This window comes from Natrix helvetica (genome assembly GCF_964273705.1).
Source record: "Natrix helvetica genome assembly, chromosome: Z".
Taxonomy (NCBI): Eukaryota; Metazoa; Chordata; class Lepidosauria; order Squamata; family Natricidae; genus Natrix; species Natrix helvetica.
In genome coordinates, this window is record NC_138554.1 from 9,317,931 (window position 1) to 9,340,154 (window position 22,224).

The 22,224-nt window shown below is 48.1% G+C and overlaps 2 protein-coding genes across 4 annotated transcripts in view; one reads left to right on the forward strand and one right to left on the reverse strand.

Moving 5' to 3' along the window:
- The window catches only part of LOC309382120 (FACT complex subunit SPT16), a 49,779-nt gene extending 31,624 nt beyond the window's left edge, over positions 1–18,155 (forward strand). Inside the window, exons 15-26 of the mRNA XM_081933623.1 lie at positions 1,820–1,947; positions 2,956–3,091; positions 3,258–3,384; positions 4,435–4,553; positions 8,979–9,104; positions 9,221–9,333; positions 10,536–10,611; positions 11,696–11,865; positions 14,429–14,558; positions 15,498–15,627; positions 16,463–16,540; positions 16,989–18,155. Coding sequence (XP_081789749.1) covers positions 1,820–1,947; positions 2,956–3,091; positions 3,258–3,384; positions 4,435–4,553; positions 8,979–9,104; positions 9,221–9,333; positions 10,536–10,611; positions 11,696–11,865; positions 14,429–14,558; positions 15,498–15,627; positions 16,463–16,540; positions 16,989–17,140 — 1,485 coding nt within the window. The 3' untranslated portion in view covers positions 17,141–18,155. The remainder of the gene's footprint in view (positions 1–1,819; positions 1,948–2,955; positions 3,092–3,257; positions 3,385–4,434; positions 4,554–8,978; positions 9,105–9,220; positions 9,334–10,535; positions 10,612–11,695; positions 11,866–14,428; positions 14,559–15,497; positions 15,628–16,462; positions 16,541–16,988) is intronic.
- The window catches only part of LOC309382119 (X-linked retinitis pigmentosa GTPase regulator-interacting protein 1-like), a 92,715-nt gene continuing 87,857 nt past the window's right edge, over positions 17,367–22,224 (reverse strand). For all 3 annotated transcript variants that reach the window (XM_081933622.1, XM_081933620.1, XM_081933621.1), the window contains one exon: positions 17,367–18,541. In XM_081933622.1, coding sequence (XP_081789748.1) covers positions 18,417–18,541 — 125 coding nt within the window. In that variant the 3' untranslated portion in view covers positions 17,367–18,416. The remainder of the gene's footprint in view (positions 18,542–22,224) is intronic.

A 22,224-nucleotide genomic window follows, 5' to 3' on the forward strand; every position in this document is an offset into this window, starting at 1 on the left:
GTCTAAGGCAAAGTATTGCTCAAAGTTCCAATTTATTAAGAGAGCCGTGTTGGCACATCTGGGAAGACCCGAATCTGAAAGCTTCCCGGTTTTCCCCACCCGGTTGAAAGTTCAAGATCTTGCCCCCACGCCCACAAGTCCATCCCATGGTCCAATCTCCCACTGCCGTGCTGGCAGTTCCACCCATCCAGTTCCAGTCAGGTGCAGAGGTGCGAAGACAAAGGATGACCTTGGTTTTCTAGAAGGAATTTTGTTTTGGCTACGTAGCATCTAACTCCATACAATCCCCCCTCCCGTTTTCCCACAAGAGAAAATGCATAGTAGAATAATAGAAAAAGTGGCAGGCCAAAGATCCAAAAGAAAAGATGGCTGCAGGCCTGACAGGGTGTCAAACTCGATTTCATTGAGGGTCACATCAGGGTTACTTGGGGGGCATGGCCAGGGTGGGCATGGCCAGATTGACATGGGGGTGGCTGGGGGCGTGGCCAGGGGCGGCGTGGCAAGCTTAACCTCAGTCTTGTCGGGGGTGCCTATGGTGGCCTAAGCACTTTGCCAGCGAAAATAGGCTCCCGAGCTCCATTTTCGGCTGGGAAAACCTCCTGCAACCCTCTGCCAGCGAAAACGGAACTCGAGCTCTGTTTTCGCTGGCAGACGCACCACGGGCTGGTCCTTCGCTGTTTCCAGGGGCGTACCCCTGGGCTAGATCTAAGTACCTCCACGGGCCTGATCCGGCCTGTGGGCCTTGTGTTTGACACCCCTGCTCTAAAGCACCTGAGGGTCTGACAAGAAGCACTGGATGGAAACTAATCAAGGAGAGAAGCAACCTGGAACTAAGGAAAAATTTCCTGATACTTGAAACAATCGAGTATCCGTTCCTACAGGAATTCTGAGAGCTCCATCACTGGAAGTATTTAAGAAGAGATTGGGCAGTCATAAACGGGATAGCGAACCTATGGCATGCAGAGCCATTTGTCAGGGCACGCAAGGCGTTGCCCTGTCAAGTTGGCCAGCCCGCGTGCGCTGGCCAGCTGACTTCTTTTGAGGCCATTTTTCACCCTCCGGACGCTTGCCTCCGTAGTGCGAAAAACCGATCGTACGGGCAAAGCAGAAGTTCTGGAACACACTTCCGGGTTGCTCGTAGGGCCATTTTTTGTCCTCTGGAGCCTTCAGGGACCTTCCGGAGGCTTCCCTGAAGGCTCCGGAGGACAAATAACGACCCTATGAGCAAACCTTTTTGCCCTCCGGAGCCTTCAGGGAAGCCTCCGGAAGGCCCCTGAAGGCTCTGGAGGTCTAAAACCACCCTACAAGCAAACCGGAAGTGACTTCCAGTTTACTCGTAGGGTCACTTTTTGCCCTCTGGAGCCTTCAGGAAGGGCTAAAACTGGCCCTATGAGGAAGCCGGAAGTCTGTTCCTGAACTTCCGTTTTGCCCATAGGGCTAGTTTTTCGTGATTCGGAGCTTCTGGGAAGCTCCGGACAGCCTCCGTGTATCTGTGTGTGTGCGGGGGAGGCTGTTTTCACCCTCCCTAGGCTCCTATAAAGCCTCTGGAGCCTGGGGAGGGCAAAAAAAAGTATGCCAAAAATGGGGGGGGGGCACTGGTTGTGCGCGCATATGCCCTGGGAGCGTGCACATAGCATTATGGGTGGGGCGTGCCTGCGCATGACCCCCCTGCGCTCCCTCCGCTTTTGACACGCGAGCCACAAAAGGTTCTCCATCGCTGTTATAGGTTTCTTCTGCTTGAACAGGGGGTTACACTAGGAGACCTCGAAGATCCTTTCCAAGTGTTATTATTTTTTGTGATTCTGGTTTTCTCGTGCAGAACATCAGCATGTCTGTAGAAGGCGACTATACTTACCTGAGGATCAACTTCTACTGTCCAGGCAGTGCCTTGGGTCGCAATGAGGGCAACATTTTTCCTAACCCGGAAGCCACGTTTGTAAAAGAAATGTGAGTGAATGCCTTCCCTGGCAATTACCATTAGGAAGGTGCTTACAATAGTGGTAGTTTGTGTGTTTAGACCTGGGCTGCAGGGCTGATATTCTTGAGTAGATTGTCTTGAGTTAGAGCCCATGCCTTGAAGAGAAACCAGAGGCCTTCTTGGATATAATGGGAATTCCTGAAGGTCCAGACTCCAGGCAGTTTCCCTCTCCCTCCTTCATGCTCCTTGCTGCCCAATCAAAAGGAACTTCAGTGCCATGCCCCCATTGGAGCCTGAATCTCTGGAGGAGGACAAGCCATAGCTATGGAGATCGAGCCTGGCTTCGTTAACGTCTGAGGAATGTGGGGAGGGAGCAAGCCAAGTCAGCCCAGGACCCTTCAGGATTGGGACGGCTTGTTAGCAGGGAGGAACGGGGGCTGGTTGACTGAGAGAGGGCAAACTTTGGACATGAGGAGTGACAGAGCTCAGGCAATGGGCAAGGACCACCCCCTCCTGATCCCTGAGCACGGAGAGTGGAGAGAAAGCGAGAACAGCGTAGGCTTACCCGAAAACCCGGGTCTTGTCGGGAGGAGAGCGCCCCGCCCCTCTTCATAAGACACACCTGGGGACAGACTTAAGGAGATGCTGTGGGGAGGAGCATTTGTCAGGAACAAACACTGAATTGGCAAAGTTTAGTGTGCTGGTACAGACATTTGCAGGACTGCTTGCTTCTTCCTTACTTGTGGACTCAGAGCCTTCTTCCTGACTTCCTGATGTTTGTTCCTCATTTCATGGACTCATTTCCTTGTTCCTTTGTTTTGCTGGACTGGGCACAGTCAGGGGCTGCCATGCTTGTGTGTTCACACACTTTGCTCTGGGACTTACCACGAGCGTGGGAGCGTTTGAGGGGAAATTTGGAGCTTTAAAGGGGAATTTGAACTCTCAGCTGGCCGTGAGACCTTTGCGTCTTGTCCCGGGTGATCACATTCAGTGTCATCACTGGCTGCTTGCTAATGCTAACGCTGTTCTTCCTTCAGAACATACCGAGCATCCAACATAAAAACACCTGGGGAGCAAATGGTCCCAGCTCTCAATCTCCAGAATGCCTTCCGTATCATCAAGGAGGTGCAGAAGCGTTATAAAACCCGGGAAGCTGAGGAGAAAGAGAAGGAGGTGAGCCAAATTTCCAGGCAAGCATCTCCTGAAGGTGGCTGGAGAAAGCAAAGCGTGTTGGTTGGAGGAGATGTTTGCTGAGATCAACAACCAGGAGAGGACACCTTTAGAAGACACAGAGGCTCCTGGAGTGGAAGCAGTTGAACCTTTTTCTTTCTTTCTGCAGGGAATTGTCAAACAAGACTCTCTGGTGATCAACCTCAACCGCAGCAATCCAAAACTGAAGGACCTCTACATCCGTCCCAACATTGCCCAGAAGCGGATGCAGGGATCGCTGGAAGCCCACGTCAACGGTAATTGCGAGATGAACAGAGCTGTGCCTCTGGGAAGGACATCCCCTTAGACTTTTTTTAAGGCCAGGTAGTTCAAAAGCAGAACATTAAAAGAGGTTCCCCTGAGTTTCACCATCGTCTCTTGAGCAACCCCATCCCTGGAATTTTGCCCAACCAGCCTTCCCAAGTTTGTATCTTCCATATTTCCATGCCTGAAAGGTGCGTCGGCTCCGGCTTGATGACCCTGGAGATGGTCTCCTCTCCAGCAGTTCGAGCCCCAGCACTGCGTGGCAGGGTGAACTCCCATCACTCACTTCGACTTCTGCCCACCTAGCAGTTCCATGCAAGTAGATAAATGGGTACCACTTTGGTGGGGAGACGAGCTGGTGCTTCATGCAGGCAGTCAGATTCCTGCCGGCTTCTGAACCTTCCCGATTGTGACGCCGGTTTCCGAGGCAGCTCCGGTCAAGGGATGACGCCGCAAGAAGAGACACTTTTCTTTCGTTCTGGTGTGAAGCTAGCTTGCCCTGCTGTGGCACACCTCGGGAAGTGTGCAAACGTGTCCCAGAACAGAGCTACCATGTTTCCCTGAAAATATGACATGTCCTGAAAATAAGGCCATGCCAGATTTTTGGGGTGGGCAAAAAAAATAAGACCCTTGGACAATACCCCCCCCTCCCCCACCGTCCAGGTAGAGCGTCACTCACCGTCAGTGAGTGCAACACAGCCGTTCCCCCCTGGGGCTGTGCCCAGCTCTTCGGGAGCCCATTCACAAGAGAGCAGCCACCTGGCAACCCCAAAGCAACCCCCCCCCCCCCGATAATAAGGCCCGGGCCATATTTTGCAGGTCAAAAGAAAACAAGACCCTGTCTTATTTTCGGGGAAACGCGATCGTCAATTGGCAGGCAAACCACTACTCTGCATTGGCATTGTAGTCTTCTGACTAATGGAACCACGCCACACTCTAAATAAAATAAATAAAAAATGAATTCCCACATGCTCAGGGAGGTTCTGCTGGCATTTCCAATCTGACAGCCCAGATTGGCTCTCATTGCAGCTTTCCCTCCGCAGGCTTTCGTTTCACCTCCGTGCGGGGGGACAAAGTGGACATCCTATACAACAACATCAAGCACGCCGTGTTCCAGCCCTGCGACGGGGAGATGATCATCGTGCTTCACTTCCATCTGAAGGTAATCCTTGCGCCTCGGGAGAGGGTGGGAGGGCTGAGAAGATCCTCGCAGGGGGAAGCGGGTAGCAAAGGACAGACGAGGCCCTCGGTTTTCTCCCTTAACGCGACCTGCTGCGTTTGAACTTTCTGCAAGCCTTTACTGCCCGGTGGTTCGCGCCGTCGTGCAAATCCTCAAACCGATGGGTGCATCTCCTGCCTAGCGCAGCCTCATCTTGAGGAGAAACTTGGCCCATCCTTTACGGTCAGAGAAAAGCCCTTTACCAATAAAGGAGAATATTTGTAGCTCAGGGTTTAAAGGAGGGATCCTTGGTGCTCTCTGAGCTTGAGTGTTTTCAGGCGGGCGGTTCATGATCCAAACTGAAAATTACTGTATTTTTCAGAGTAAAAGACGCACCTTTCCCCCCCCCCCCCCCCCAACAAAGAGGGTAAAAATCTGGGTGCGTCTTATACACTAAATACAGCATTTTTGGCCTCCTGAAACCCCACCCACTTTGCAAAAAAATGGAAGTGCAGAAGGTTTGGGAGGCCTGTAAAATGCTCTTGGGGGCTGTAGGGGCAAAACCAAGCAAAAAACGCCCCATTCTCCTGTGCGCTGCTTGGGGAATGCAAACATGGGTTAACTTTGTCCATTAGCCTAGAGACTGAGTTATGTTATTGTTGACCATGCCTCCTCTGACCGGGATAGTTCAGTTTTTTAACTCAGTCCAGCCTTATAGAGATGCAAAAAAATTTCCTCTAGGATAATAGACAAAATTAACTCATTAATTCCGATTCTTCATTGCTACCAAATTTGTCTTGGAATACAGTTTGATTGAGGATTGTTGGAGTTCGTTCGCGCTTGAATTTAAATAATTGGCGTTTCCTTGCGGCTCTAGTGGCCAGAAGAACGTTCGCCAGGAGGATTGCTTATCGGGCGTTTGAATGGGTTTTAAATCAGAAGAGAGTCAGTTCGCCACTCTCAATCTTGATCAGTGGCCGTGGTGAGAGTCGGTTCGCCGCTCTCGAGTTGGCGCGGGGGTGAACGACCCGCTTGTTACCACCTCCCGTCCTTCCTGGTTGCCGCAGAGAGAGGCAGCACATCATTATTTCCAGCAGGCGCGAGCGCGGTCAACCATGCATCGGATGACCGTTCCCTATCGTTTTGGAGCGTTGCTGCTGCCGTGCAGTCCCGGGTGAGCTTAGCAATGTCATTTCGGCAGCCGGAGCCTTTCCTTCCGGATAGAGAAGAATGGCAGCCATAGTTTGCTAGCGCCGGCCATTTTGAGCTGTTAGTAGCCTTGCCCAGCCGAAAAACAACAGGAAGGGGCGGAGTTTTCCTTTCACGCTCAATCTGCGGTGGAATACAGAGAGAGTCATTTGTGCTGCGGAGGTCGGTTCACCACCATTTCTTTAGCACCGTGTTGCATCATCGCTCTAACTGAGTCAGCTTGCCACTTTGATCAGCGGTTTGCCCTGTTTTCAGACGTGAGCTTGAGCCTTTCAACTCTTCCACAAACCTGCAGCCCAAACGCTGTAAGCAGAATGACTGCCATCAATCACTCCAGCAGGGCAAGATAGGGAGTCCCAGGACCGAGGGATAATTCCAGCAAGCGGAGATAAACACACAGAAGGTCATAAAGTAGTATAAGTCCCACCATGATTTTGAAGAGATAAATTTAAGGAAAAAATTGCACTCTGCAGCCCTCCCAAATGCTCTGTACGCCTTGTTTTTTGTAAATAAATAAATAAATAAATAAATGGCATGCATATCTTTGGGAGGCTGGTAGAGAGCTCCTGGCGGGGGGGAGGAAACAACCCAAAAACAGCCCATTTTTCTCAAAAACAGGCTATTTTTTGCAAAGAAAAAGAGCACGCAGCGGCTTTGGGAGGCTTGTAGGGTGCTCGAAAATGCAAGCGCAGCCTCCCAAACCCTCTGCACGTCCATTTTTGCAAAGGGGGCGGGGTTTCAGTAGGGCAAAAATGCTGTATTGATTGTATAAGACACACCCAGATTTTCACCCTCTTTTTTGGGGGGAAAAAGGTGTGCCTTTTTTTTTTAAATAAAATTTTTATTTTCAAACAAACACAAACACACAAAACATAACATAAAAACCTCTTCAACTGCATACAGTGTGTCGATTGGTTTCTGCGTCCTTTTCATAGTCATCACTTGAGCTTTACCAAAAATCACATATTGTCAATCAAATATCTTTGTATACATTGTTATTATACTTAATTATCACTATTGTTTCTCCATTTTAAACAAGGTATTCTAAATATCCATTTATATTATAACGATTCATTATATCATCTTCACTATATCCAATAATAAAGAATTTTTTATATCCTATTCTAAATCATACTATTATTTTAGCATTAATAACATTCTCTAATAATTTTCAATTCCATGTTTTTCCATTATTAGTATCATCAATCTAATATACATGTATAAAAATTGTTATAATTGTTAAACATCCATTAGCTATTATTACATCCTTTTTATATGAAGCATATTAAATTTGAAGTAAGCTTATGTTATGGCATTTCATTACATCATCCTGAAATCATCTAATGATATTCCATCTTTATATTCTATTCTATATAGAATTATTTATCTTTTATAAAAAGGCTTTTCAACATCATCTCCATTATCCTCACTTAACAGTTTGTATAAAATTTCATATTATCAATCTAGTATATATAAAAGCTTTATTATCATTATTGATCATTTATTTGACTGTAGCTATTATTACTTTATCTTATACATAGTACTCAAAGTTTAACTACATTTAACTAAATTTTATTGTGACATTTCATTTCATCATCCTGTATCCTTCCAGAAATAGTGCAGTCCAATATCTCTTGCCATTTGTAGGATTTGTATTCTAAGTGTTTTCTTGATAAGTCTTATGTGGACTTCTCTTGACAAGTTGTTGTTCATTGGTTATCTTATAAGGACTCGAAACCCTCCATCTGTTCCTTTCATCAGCTTGAGTTTTGTTATCACTGGTGCTTCTGCCGAAATTACTCTCATTGTTTCTGCCAAATTTTCTCCCCTTTCTTCATCTGTGTTTTGACATCTGAGATAGAGTTCCAGTTCATCGATCTCTCCTTTCCGTATTTTGCACTTATCATTTCCCTCCGCACTCAATTTGCTGTCAGTGTGAACAATTTTCTTATCACTTTCATATGTCTCTGTGATTTTTTTGAACTCTGTCCTCAAATTTCATCATTGTTTTATAAGTATTCTCAACTCTTCCCTCCGTACTTTCTGTATTTTGATCTATAATTTCAAGTCTCTTTTCAATTCTCTCTGTGATTATTAAGACTTTTTGAATTTCTAACAATTTTTTGCAATGTTAGTTCCTTTTCTTCTTCATATTGCGCCATTTTTCCAAGTTATAAACACTGCCACTAAAACATGCAAGACTTTTGCTAGGTTTCAAACAAATTCAGTGAAGTTTTTCAGGTCAAGGCTTTCTCTTTCCTTCAAAGAAACACCTGTATAAACAAAATGTTTTCCACTGACCCTTTCAGTAAACAAAGCCAATAGCTTTGTAATATCAGATGTTGCGAAGCCTCTAGCCTCTAGATGGCAGTGTTACATCTTTTCCCTCTGTTTTTGCCTCTCTTTTCTAAGCTCCGAACTCCTGAAATGTTTAAAGATTACGATCCGTCCGAGCCTTGCGAGGAAAGAGGCTTTTAATCCACGAATACAAAAAATGGGAAAAGTATAGAAGAAAAAGGAAAAAAAAAAGACCAGTCCAGTTTAAAAGTAAGAGGCATTTGTAAAAGGTCCATCCATAGAAAACAAACAAAATTAAAGTGGAAAAGATAACACAATAGTTTTAAACCAGGGTTAATTCACCGCTTGTTTCCTTCTGTCTTCAATTTTATTTTAACTCTTAAGTCTTTTGGGTTTTCTCTTCTCTAATAATAAAGATTTTTCTCACCATTTCGACACACTGTCTCTCCTGTACTGCTTCCATTTCAGGGGCATGTCCCAGTCTTCTGCAGCCATGGCTGCTTCTCTTGTAGCCGGCAAAAAGAACTTTCCCTGGATCAATCAGAGGCTTTGCGATGCCCCTGAGATCAGCAGGACTTGCCCCTCTATCACCGTTCCTTCAGAACGGTTTAGATCCAAAAAGGATCATCCAGCAACAGAGATATCGACAACAGTCCTGGAGCCCCAAGATTGCATGTCGTGTCATAGCGACGTCAAGCCCCGCCTCTGGGAAAAAGTTGTGTCTTATACTCCTCAAAATACGGTCTTTTGGTAATGACAGTCTGCCAAAAAAAAACCAAGTTTAGAGAGCACCAAGGAGATCTTATTCTTCCCCCACCCACTACAAAGTCCAGTAGAAGATTACTCCCACTCTTACCCAAGCACAGACTATAATTCTGCATAGTCCTGAAGTTTTTATCAGTCCCCTCTCTGCCCTTCCAGAATGCTATCATGTTCGGGAAGAAACGCCACACGGATGTGCAATTTTACACGGAGGTGGGCGAAATCACCACCGATTTGGGCAAGCACCAGCACATGCACGATCGGGACGACCTCTACGCCGAGCAGGTGAGGGAAAGAGGCTGCTTGAAACCCTGGCCGGGGTGTGTGTGTGGACAGGGGAAGCTGGGAAGCCGGGAGACCAGTTGGGGGCCATGTTGACTGATTGATCCTCTTCGGCCCAGATGGAACGGGAGATGAGACACAAGCTGAAAACAGCCTTCAAGAATTTCATTGAGAAGGTAGAAGGTCTGACCAAGGAGGAATTGGAATTCGAGGTTCCCTTCCGAGAGTTGGGGTAAGGACCGCCGGTGGTCTGGTAGCTTTTGTTTGAGTCCTGGCAGAGGATGGATGGATAGATTAGATAGATGATTGATAGATAGATAGATAGATGATAGATAGATGATAGATAGATGATAGATAGATAGATAGATAGATAGATGATAGATAGATAGATGATAGATAGATAGATAGATAGATAGATAGATAGATAGATAGATAGATAGATAGATGATAGATAGATAGATAGATAGATAGATAGATAGATAGATAGATAGATAGATAGATGATAGATAGATAGATAGATGATAGATAGATAGATAGATAGGCAGGCTTTAAGGCACGTTGAGATGGGCGGTAGGTAGGTATAGATGAGGGGTGTCAAACTCTATTTTATTGAAGGTTGGATCAGGTTTGTATTTGACCTTGGGAGAGGGGGCATGTCGGGGTGATGCCAGCTTGATATCACTTGTGTCGGGGGCACCTGTGGTGACCCAAGCCCTCTGCCAGTCAAAACTGGCTCCCAAGCTCCGTTTTGTGGACGGAGCTCCCAAACTATGCCACCTTCCTGCAACCCTCTGCCAGTGAAAATGGAGCATCCCCCTCTCCCCCCGAATTCTGTTTTCACTGGTAGAGGCACTGCAAGCCGGTCCTTTGCTGTTTCTAGGGTGGCCCTGCGGGTCAGATCTAAGTACCCCAGATCTGGCCCACGGGCGTCAAGTTTGACACTCCTGATATAGATGGATAGACAGATGAGAGAGAGGGAGGGAGAGAGAGGGAGGGGAGAGAGATAGATAGTAGAACTCATATACTGTGTTTTCCCGAAAATAAGACTTGACCCCCGAAATAAGTGATTGGCCTTATTTTCGGGGAGGTCTTATTATTTTTGAGGTGCAAAAGGCAGCGAGCATGGTTACCTCATGGCTGCTGCTGCGTTGCAATATTTTTGGGGAGGGCTTATTTTCAGGGGAGGACGTATTTTAGCGCATGCATTCAAAAGCCCAATTAGGCTTATTATCTGGTCTTATTTTCAGGGAAACGGGAAACTTATTTTGAGGCCCAAAAGAAAATAAGACTTGGGTCTTATTTTCGGGGAAACACGGGTACTATCCATCAATATGGTAGGGCTAATCTCTGATTTCTTTTGAGATTTTATGTACATCTTTCCTATAAGGGGCTTATTCACTCTCTGCTCTTTGCCTCCTTCATCTCATGTGAAAGGTTCAACGGCGCCCCCTACCGAAGCACCTGCCTGCTCCAACCAACCAGCAGCGCCCTGGTGAATTGTACTGAATGGGTGAGTGCTTGTTTGCTCGGTGAGAGGAAGGATATAAAGGGATGGTCTCGGAGTGGCTTTTTTGGATCTGGCCTTCAGAGCTTAGCAAGGGACAATTCTGACAAACTGGCAGGCGATGCCCTAGTGCCCACGTAGAGTAATTGGTTCCTAGGCCTTCTCAAATCCTCGTGTGTCACTCATCTCTTGATCTGCATTCCCGTTAAGTGATATTTACTGACAGTTGTCTTCGATATGCTAAGATTATGGTAACATGGTAGGAGACGGGGGCTCGTGAGACTAGGACGCTGGGGGAGGGGGAGGTTATAGCAAGACTGTGTTCGAGACCTGAGTGCTGTCGTGGAGCAGGGTTAAGCTCCGATCCTTCGCTCCAGCTCGTGCCGAGAACATGGAAAGAGACCCAAACTGGGATTCCCCGGTGCAACGGCGAGAACCCAGCTCATCCTTTCAACCGGAAGCGCCTCAGTGCTTCTGACACCAGAGCGATGCAACGTTAGCAGGGTCAGGATTTGAGAAGAAAAGTCTGTGGCCATTGTAGTCTAGGGCAAGGGGCTCCAAACGTGGCAATTTTAAGACTTTGTGGACTTCCAAGTCCCAGAATTCCTCAGCCAGCCATGTCCTGCTGGGGAATTCTGGGAGTTGAAGTCCACACGTCTTAAAATTGCCAAGTCTGGAGACTCCTGATCTTGAGCAGGTGTGTCAAACTGGATTTCTTTCAGGACTGGATAAGCATTGTAGTTTTCCGGAGGTGGTGGTTTTCCATGGGCCTGAAGGCAGGGGGGGGGAACGGGATGGATGCCTCCTGCAGCGCCCTGCTGGCCAAAACAGAGTGAGGGGGAGCTGCATGCAGCCCCCTCTGCCCCGTTTTCGGCCTGAATGGCCTCTTGCAGCACTCTGCCAGCCAAAAACAGGCTGCGCGGAGGTGTTGCGGGCCCTCAATGTGGCCCATTTTTGGCCGGCAGAGTGCTGCTAGAGGCAGGGGAGGGCCCACGGGTCTTGAGTTTGACACCTCTGAATTAGAGCATCGCTCCCATGCCATTCAATGTCTCAAAGGTTTGGAAGACCAATCACATTTCCCTCCCTGCAGCCTCCGTTTGTGGTAACGCTGGACGAGGTGGAGCTGATCCATTTTGAGCGGGTGCAGTTCCACCTGAAGAACTTCGACATGGTCATCGTTTACAAGGACTACAGCAAGAAGGTCACGATGATCAACGCCATCCCCGTGGCCTCGCTCGACCCCATCAAGGAGTGGCTCAAGTGAGTATGGACACAGGCGGCGTATCTCTTGCATTGGTATCGTTTTCCCCTGAGTGGTAATTGTTGAGGTGTTAAGAGACCTTCAAGGTCCCTTCCAACCCATGAGGTTTCTCATCTTCATGGCACCAGACCAGGGATGCCAAACTCAAGCCCCATGGGCCGAAGCCGGCCCGTGATATGGTCAGATCCAGCCTACAGGGCTGTCCTTGTCTACCCAATGTGAAGAGGTAAAATCGGACCAGTGTGGTTTAAGCCCAGTTTACCCAGTGCGAAGAGGAAAGATCCGGTCAGCATACCTTCGGCCCAGTCTACCCAGCGTGAAGAGGAAAGTTCAGGCCCGCGGGCCGAATGCGGCTCGCGATGTCCGATCCAGCCCGCGGCGCCGTCCTGGTCTACCCCATGCGAAGAGGAAAGATCGGGCCAGCGTGGCTTCGGCCCAGTCTGCCCAATGCGAAGAGCAAACATGGCAGCAGCTGGCCACGCCCACCCAGTCGCTTCTGCCCCCCCCCCCCCCCACTTCCCGGCAGGTCAGGCAAAGCCCTGATGCAGCCCTCAATGAAATTGAGTTTGACACCCCTGGTCCAGACTGTCTGAGGAACCATCTCATCCCCATGGGAGTGACCCACCCCAGTTTTGCTGACGGAAAGACCATGTTATGGACCACCATCAGGTCAAGGAATTTCAGCTGATTGGGTCCAGAAGAAGAGGCTATTCTACTCTTTGGCACATTGTACTCCCCGAGGTAGAACTCGCACTCACCCTCTTGACGTTCCTCAAGGACTGGGACCCCAATGGGGGAACCCCACCCTGGACGTAGCTATCAGATTAACAGAAGAACCCCATGTTTCCCCAGATGCTTTGTGTTCGGTTCCCCTCATCTTTCCATTCTAAGTTATCGTTGTTTGTTGGTTTAATCGATTGACTGCCTGCCTTACTCCAGGGCAACTCTGGATAGCCACGAAATTACAGTTTTATCATTTTAATGTTTACTGGTTTTTAATGTTTGTAAACGGCCCCAGAGTCACCTCTAAATAAGATGAGCAGTGCGCAAATCAAGACACTGGTGGATTTTGTCCCACATTCCAATGAAGCTGTGGCAAAGAGGATCCCAAAGGTGCTTTTTTTTTTCAAGAGTTAACTGGACTTTCCCGTTGTTCCTCGAAGATGTTTCGCTTCTCCTCCAAGAAGCTTCTTCAGCTTTTCCTGGATGGTGGGAAAATGGAAGGATTTATATTCCTTGCATCCTTCTAGAGCAGTTTTTCTCAACCTTGGTGACTTTAAGTCCTGGGGACTTCAACTCCTGGCTGGGGGATTCTGGGAGTTGAAGTCCACAGGACTTAAAGTCACCAAGGTTGAGAAACACTGCTCTAGAGAGTGGTTGAGGTCACCTGAGCAGTGTAAACGGGTGGGGAGCCTTTTGGGAACTGGTGAAAGGGTTCCTGTAACCTGCCATTTTTTTCTGGAAATCCGTTCATATTCCCGCAACATTCCAACAGTGTTCATCAGAAAGTACCTACTTAAATGTCTCTGGAGATTTTGCAGGCATGCAAGTCACAATTGACCCCAAGGTGATTTTTTTTTCCCAAGAGGCATCTGGACTTTCTTGTTTTTCTTAGAAGATGTTTCACTGTCTGCAAGGAGTATAAATCCTTCTCTTCCCAACCATCCAATCAGAGTTGAAGAAGCTTCTTGGGTGAGAAGCGAAACGTCTTCCAAGAAAAACAAAACAGAAAGTCCACTTGCCTCTTGAAAAAGCAACTTTGGGGACTCCAAGTGGCCTCAGTGACTCTCTGAAAGGATGCAAATGACCAGTTGTCTGCAAGGAGTATAAAGCCTTCCATTCCCCACCATCCAATCAGAGTTGAAGAAGCTTCTTGCATGAGAAGCAAAACGTCTTCAACAGAAAAAAACAAGAATGTCCAGTTGCCTCTTGAAAAAGCAACTTTGGAACTCCAAATGGCCTCAGTTGACTCTCTCAAAGGATGCAAATGACCAGTTGTCTGCAAGGAGTATCAATCCTTCCCTTCCCCACCATCTAGTCAGAGCTGAAGAAGCTTCTTGGATGAGAAGCGAAACCTCTTCAATAGAAAAAAACAAGAAAGTCCAGTTGCCTCTTGAAAAAGCAACTTTGGAACTCCAAGTGGCCTCAGCGACTCTCTAGAAGGATGCAAATGACCAGTTGTCTGCAAGGAGTATAAATCCTTCCCCACCATCCCGTCAGAGTTGAAGAAGCTTCTTGGGTGAGAAGCGAAACGTCTTCAACAGAAAAAAACAAGAAAGTCCAGTTGCCTCTTGACAAAAGGGATATTTTAGATAATACCCCCCACCCTCAAAATGCTTGTTCTTCTCAAAGGCAATATTTCCACTGAAATGCTCCTGTTATTCTCCCTCCAGTGTCAGTGAAAAATCCAAGGGGAGTCTCGGTTACAGCCTTATTAGTTTGAGTTTGGCCCAGAAGTGAAGCACGTTCACATCTGGCTTTGTGAATAGGGCTAATTTGGAGAAGTGGGCGTGAGGAAGGCTATGCACTCATCTCTTGTCTTCCTTTTTCGTCTTCAATCAGCTCTTGCGACATTAAATACACCGAAGGGGTCCAATCCCTCAACTGGACCAAAATCATGAAAACAATTGTGGATGACCCAGAAGGCTTTTTTGAGCAAGGCGGCTGGTCGTTCCTCGAGCCAGAGGGAGAGGTATGCTGGGTGAACCAACCTGGGTTGAAGGGATGTGGGCAACACACACACACACACACACACACACACACACACACACCTCCAATCACAATCAGTTTCTTTGAAAAGTAGAGGGGTGTCAGTGCCAAAGATTGAAAGAATGATTTGAGGATGGGGAAACTTGTGGGTTGGTTTGGCTTGGATTGGTTGGGTTGGGATGTTATATGTGTGGAGTGGTGTCATGTGGCATGTTATATAATATGTATATATAAAAATGGTTCTGTCTATGTGTGTCTGTGTGTGTTCCAGCATAACTCTGGAACGCCTCGCACAATTTCAACCAAACTTGATACACAGATGACTTATTCTCTGGAAACAAATGCTGTGGGGATAAGACACCCCTAACACCCCACGGTGTGTGTGTTCTGTTAAGATGCAGCCTGTTGTGCCTTAAAATGGCTTCTACTGTACGGCTATAAAATGGCTTTACTCTACAGGACAGTGGAGTTGCCATGGTAACAGCTTCACAGTACTCCACAAAGGGGACTCCCTCTGATAAGGGGGAAAATCCAACATTAAAAATTACGTTTGGTCCGGACATTTTTCCCTTATAAATAAATAAATACCCGGACAACACCAGGTTTGTAATATATATTTTATAGCGTATGGATTGCAGGATATTTGTCTAACAAATCTAGAATTATAGCATGCCTTCCTAACCTCAAGCATACCTTTTTCATCAGGGTCCTAAATCTGTAACACACACACACACACACACACACGTCGTCTTCCATTGACAGATTGAAATTGTTCCCATTCTCGTAATGTAGTGTTGGGTTTTGAGCCCAGGGAGGGGAACAATCATTGTCCAGTACGAAGCCCCCAAACCCATAAAGGAGTGCAACTTGAAGGCCTGGGTTTCCTTAAGAGACGCCATTCCTGTCCCCCTTTCCTTCCCAGGGAAGTGATGCTGAAGCTGGGGAATCTGAGTCCGAAATAGAGGACGAGACTTTCAACCCTTCCGAGGAAGAGTATGAAGATGAGGAGGAGGACAGTGATGAAGACTATTCTTCAGAGGCAGAAGAATCAGGTGAGGGTAAGAAGGAAGGTCACTCTGGACTTCTCTGGAGGATTCCTTCCCTTGTCATGTAAGTGCTCTCTCGCTCCCTCTCCCCCTCCTTTCCCTTCCTCCCCCTTTCCTCTCCCCTTCTCTGTTCCTTTCCCTCCCTCTCTCCCCCTCTTTCTCCCTCCCTCTTTCCCTCCCTCCGTCTCTTTCCCTCCCCTTTCCCCTCCCTCTCCCTCTCTCTGCCCCCTTTTCCCCTCCCCCTCTCTTCCCTCCCTCTCTCCCCCTCTCTCCCCTTCTTTCTCCCTCCCTCTTTCCCTCCCCTTTCCCCTCTCCCTCTCGCTCTCTTCCCCTCTTCCTCCCTCTCGCTCTTTTCCCTCGCTCTTCCCCTCTTCCTCCCTCCTTCTTTTCCTCCCTCTGTCTCTTTCCCTCCCCTTTCCCTTCTCTCTCCCTGTGTCTCTTCCCTTCTCTCCGCCCCCTTTTCCCCTCCCCCTCTCTTCCCTCCCTCTCTCCCCCTCCCTCTCTCTTTCCCTCCCCTTTCCCCTCTCGCTCTCTTCCCTTCTTCCTCCCTCCCTCTTTTCCTCCCTCTGTCTCTTTCCCTCCCCTTTCCCTTCTCTCTCCCTCTGTGTCTCTCCCCTTCTCTCCACCCCCCTTTCACCTCGCTCTCTCCCCCTTTCTCCCTCCCTCTTTTCCTCCCTCTGTCTCTTTACCTCCCCTTTCCCCTCTCTCTCCCTCTCTCTCTCTCCCCTTCTCTCTGCCCCCTTTTCCCCCTCTTGCTCTCTTCCCTACCTCTTTCCACCCATCTCTTCCCCTTGCTCCTTCAAGGTGTGTATAATTCTGAGTCTTGTCTTCTCTTCCACAGACTACTCCAAAGAGTCCCTGGGCAGCGAGGAGGAGAGCGGGAAAGATTGGGATGAACTGGAGGAAGAAGCCCGGAAAGGTAAGCCTCCTTCCCTCTTCCAGTTCTTGTCAGACCTGCAGTTATATTCCATTTTAGGATCTTTGGCCTGCCACACACTCTATTATTTCATTATGCTGTTTCATTAATGTAGTAATTGGGAGGGGGAATAGAAAGGTGTAGAAATGTACCATTTCAGACAAGTGGTTATCCAATCTCTTCTTGAAACCCTCCCGTGTTGGAGCCCCCACAACTTCTGGAGGCAAGCTGTTCCCCTGATTCATTGTTCTAACTGTCGGGAAATTTCTCCTCAGTTCTAAGTTGCTTCTCTCCTTGATTAGTTTCCACCCATTGTTTCTTGTCTTGCCCTTCAGGGGCTTTGGAGAAGAGGCGGGTCCCCCTCTGCTGTCCGATGACGCTGATCTCACTGCTATCACGTCACCCATAGCTCTGCGGAGGTCCTGACATCTCCCTCTCCCTTCCTTTGCAGCTGATCGAGAGAGTCGGTACGAGGAGGAGGAGGAGCGCACCCTGAGCCGCAAGAGGAAGGTTCCCCCCTCCCAGAGTTCGGGACACCACCGCAGCTCCCACAGTCGCAGCCCTGGCCGAAGTTCCGCCCCGCCGAAGAAGAAGAGGAAGTAGATTCGGGGGATGGCAAACCTTTCCCATCAGTCAGTTGGGAGGAGGAGGGAGGCGGGGGAAATTTTGAGAGCTACAGAGGCCTCCCTCCATCCAGCCAGTCTTTAGGGTCCCGGGAGAGGTGGTCAGCTCCTCCACACAAACTACGTTCTTGTTTTTTTTTTTCACCTTTCCCACATCCACACCCCTTCAGGCTCCCTCTTTTTGTTTCTCTGGAGCACATTTCGGGTTATTTTATTTTATTTCTTCCCCGCGTCTTTTTCGAACCGTTTCGCATGGACCAATCCGCTGCGAGAGAATTCCAAGCCATGTTCACAATGGACAAAAAAACAACAACAACAACCCCATGCCGGGGCAAGAGGAGGCACGGAAGGCCGTCTTGGGCGAGACTCAGGAATGCGGGAGTGACTTGACCATACTTCTCTGCAGCTTACACTGCCCCTCCCTTTCCCGCTCTCCTCCCCGGGGGGAGGGGTATATTCGCTTCGAACCCCCTTCTGCATAGGGACTCTTCCCCATTCCCCCCCCCCCAATTTCCCCCCTGGGTCTGCATCCTCAGAAGCCGGATTGACTTTGTAAAGTACACCCATGTCAAGAACTCAAAGGTTCAAGCCAACTGCTCGTTCTGTGGGCGTTTCGAACCGATAGGGAAAAGCGGACTCGCGCTGCGCTTTTCTGACGCAAGCGACAACAGGAAATCCACCTTGGGACTGTGATGGAAAGGAATACGCAACCAAGCTTACCTAAAAAGACGCAAGCTAGCAGGACCGGGAGATTAGGACACAAGCGAAAGAAAAGATTCTTGCTTCTTTCTATTCTTTATTTTATTTTTATTGTTTTCCCCCTTTTACGGGATCTTCTCCCTCCCCTTTTTCTAACTGTCAAGCTCCCTGTTTGTATTTATCTGTTTCCAGGGTCGCCGCAAAGGTATCCAGTGAACGAGCGTTGGAAGGGAGGGGGGCGTAGAGGGAACGGAAGAAATGCATTGCCTGCCCTGACCCTCCCTTGTTTCCTTCGGGTGGGTGGGTCGGGCTCCACCTGATCCAGGCCAGGGAGGGGAGGGTTAGGGGAATGGGGCTTTCTCTACTTTTTCTTTTTCTCTTTTTCTTTTTTTCTTTCGTAGCCGTTAGCACTCTCGATATTTTTGACTTTGGAGACAAACTGAACAATAAAAATGTTTTTTTTTTATAAAATAAAAAAAAAAAAGATTTGGAAAGTTTATTTTGCTGGCTCGATCCCTGGCGCCGAAGAAACCCTCACTTTCACGATGGGAGCCTGTTCATCCCTCTTCGGTTTCGCCGCCCGGCCATTCCCCAGTACGGTAGATGGCGTACAGCGCGGCCGCCGCTTCAACAGAGACTTTCAGGTTCCCAATCTTGGTGGCGTGGTCTAAAGAGCTCAAAACTGGGTGATAAGAAATGAAAAGTACGAGAGAGTGTTGTTTACCGATCTGGAAATCGTGCGCGAAGGGGGGTGAGAGGAAGAAGAAGAGAAAAACGACTGGAATGTTTTCAAGTTGAACACGGGAACTTCCTGACGCTGCTGATATCCAGTTTCCCCCAAAATAAGACCCCACTGGAAAATAAGCCCTAGCATGATTTTTCAGGATGTTTGTAATATAAGCCCTGCCCCCAAAATAAGTCCCAGTAAAGAGTGTCGGCCAGTTGGACGCGTTTAGTAATGTATTTTCCCAAAAATAAGACCTAGCTAGAAAAATAAGACCTAATGACGTCTTTTGGAGCATCTACAACCCGGTCTTATTTTCAGAGAAACATGGATAGTAACTGGTATCACCCTTTACTTGGCAGCAGGGGTGAAGTGCTACCACTTCGGGTGAAACAATAGAGGCGATTGTCATTGGTTCTGCAAACGGGTAGTAAAAAACAACTGAGGATCGCGAGGATCAGCTGTGAGCCGCGTGATCATTGGAAGCTTTTCCGTTTTTTAACGCAATTTTTCCCTGCCCAAACCGGCAGGGGGGAAATAAATGCTATAAAAAGTGGAAGGGGGGGGGGGAAGCTTCTGACGATCGCGTGGCTCACAGCTGATCTTAGCGATCCTCGGAAGTCCCCCCCCCCCCCCCCCCCGCTTTTTAAAGCATTTTCTTCCTGCCGGTTCGGGCGAATAGGCAGGGAAAAAATGCTTTAAAAAGTGAAGAAAAAGGCTCCATGACAATCAGCTGTGCCGCGTGATCGAGGGAACCTTTTTTCCCCACACTTCTGAAAGCATTTTTAAACTACTTTTTCACCTGAACTGGTTGGTAGTAAAAAAAAAAAATGCTTCAAAATGTGAAAAAGGTTTCCACGATCACATGGCACAGCTGAATCTTTCCCCCCCGCTTCTTAAAGCATTTTTTTACTGCCAATACGGGCAAATAGGTAGTAAAAAAATGCTTTAAAAGTTTGCCTCCCACCCCAGTCACATGAATCCCCGCTAAGCCACACCCACCAAGCCACACCTAGAGAACCAGTGGCAATTTTTTTTTACATTTCCCCAGAATTTACAGTATATACAGCCTGCCTCAGGTGGGTAATTTCTGTATTTTGGGGACTATAACACGCTCTGGACTATTAAGACGTACATTAGCTTTAGCGGAGGAAAACAAGAATAACAAAATCTGCCTCAGCCTCCCAGCATCCATCTGGTATTCATGGTGGCTAGCATCCTTGCAGCAAGCAGCAAACAGCCTGGTCAGCTTCAACGCGTTATCGTAGCCCCAACACCTTGCTTGTCAGGGCTCTGCTCCCTTGTGCCCACTACTGGTCAACTAAGCTAAGCTACCGCCGTCACGTCCTGTTTGCTGGGGCCCGTTCGCCATTAATCAACAGCGAATGTGGTGACGATAGGCATTGGCAGGGATCCCCGCCACTTAGAATAGCTGAGCAGCATTGCACCAACCCCCCTCCCTCCCGTGCTGCCACAATATTCACTGTGTAAGACGCACAGACATTTCCACCCACATTTTGGGGAGGGGTGGAAGTGCGTCCTGCCCCCCTAAAAATTCAATGATTTTCCCACATGAGAATCGGACTGGAGGGCAGAATCAGTTGAGCTAGGAAGTTGCGTAGGCACGCATGCATGTACATATGTAAATTGACGCAAAAAATTGCCTTTATAATAAAAGCAGTACACTTAATACAGGTCCTCGACCAGTGGTGGGTTGTAGGCGGTACGCCGGGAGCACCAGGTACCGTTCCAGTACGGTACTCCGGATGGCCCACCCGCCCACCGTCCTTATCTGTATTTGAGCTCTTCGGCGCTTCCCTGCACATGCACGGCAAATACAGCGCTTTCACGGCACTGGAGTGTTGCGGGAGCATTGCAGGAGGTAAGGGCGCACCGGGATCCGGAAACCACCACTGTCCTCGACCTACACCCACAATACAGCCCCCAAATTCTGTTGTTAAGTAAGACATTTGTGAAGTGTGTTTTGCCCCATTTCGGGACCTTTCTTGCCTCAGTTGTTAAGTGGATCACTGCAGTTGGTACATCAGTCGCCCGGCTGTTAAGTGAATCTGGCCTTCCCTATTGTCTTTGTCAGAAGGTCGCAAAAGGTGATCGCATGACCCCCGGGACCCACGTCATAAATATGAGCCAATTGCCACAAATAGGAATTTGGATCACATGGGAATGCGGGAAAGGTAACTGAAAAGCAGTCCTCAGTCTTTTTTTCAATGCTGTTGTAACTCTGAACAGTCCTTAAACAAACTGTTGTAAATCAAGGATTACCTGTATTGTGTAAATGGCATACACTTGAATCGGAATAGAGCTGGAAGGGACCTTGGAGGTCTTCTAGTCGAACCCCCTGCTCAAGCAGGAGAGCCTATACCACGACTTACAACTGTTTGCTTAGTGACCGTTCAAAGTTACAATGGCACTGAAATGTTTGTACCCATCAATTTAATTTCCTGTAGCTTGTCCTCAAGTTACAACTACGATTGAGTCCCAAATTTCTGTTGCTGATGGAAACATTTCTTAAGTGAATTTCGCTCGGTTTTTACAACCTTTCTTATCATCATTGTTAATTAGTACTACGGTTCTTAAGTGAATCTGTCTTCCCCATTGACTTTGCTTGTCAGAAGGTTGCAAAAGGGGACCGTCACAATAATAATAATAATAATAAGTTTGAATTTATTAGCCGCTCCCTTTCCAAGTAGGACTCGGGGCGGCGTACAATGGGGCATATAAAACACAGAAAATATATAAAACACATAGGCGTACATACAGAACATACATACAGATACACAAACACGGACTCGGAGGAGGTAAACAATTTACATCATATAGACAGTTAAAAGACCCGCATTAAAATACCCCAATTGTAAAAACCCGATATAAAATTAAGATTTAACGTTTAAAATACAATTTAAAAACAGTTAGGAGGAATAAGAATAATTACGATTGAGCCAGGCCAGATAATTGAAAGAGGTGGGTCTTCAGCTGTACACGGAAGGAGCGGAGATCGGAAGTAATCCTGATGTCACGGGGGAGGTCATTCCACAGGGCTGGGCCCACCACAGAGAAGGCTCTGCTCCTGGGTGTCGCCCCCCGGCACTGTTTGGCGGACGGCACCCGGAGAAGTCCCTCTCTGTGTGAGCGAATTGGTCGTAGGGATGTGTGGGGCAGGATGCGATCCTGCATATAACTAGGCCCTGTGCCATGAAGCGCTTTAAAGATCATAATCAAAACCTTGAAACGCACTCGGTAGACCACAGGAAGCCAGTGCAGCTCGCGCAGGAGAGGTGTTACAGGGGAGTACCTAGTCCTCCCCATAATCACCCGCGCGGCCGCGTTCTGGACCAACTGTAGTCTCCGAGTGCATCTCAAGGGAAGCCCCATGTAGAGAGCATTGCAGTAATCCAGGCGAGACGTCACTAGCGCATGGGTGACTGTGCGTAGGGCATCCCGGTCCAATAAGGGGCGCAATTGGCGCATCAGGCGGACCTGATGGAACGCCCCCCTTGCCACGGCTGTTACATGGTTATCCATGGACAGCCGGGCATCCAGGAGGACGCCCAAATTGCGCACCTGTTCCATGGGGGCTAGTTGGACGCCCCCGATGGCCAGAGATGGAAACACCTGGTTGA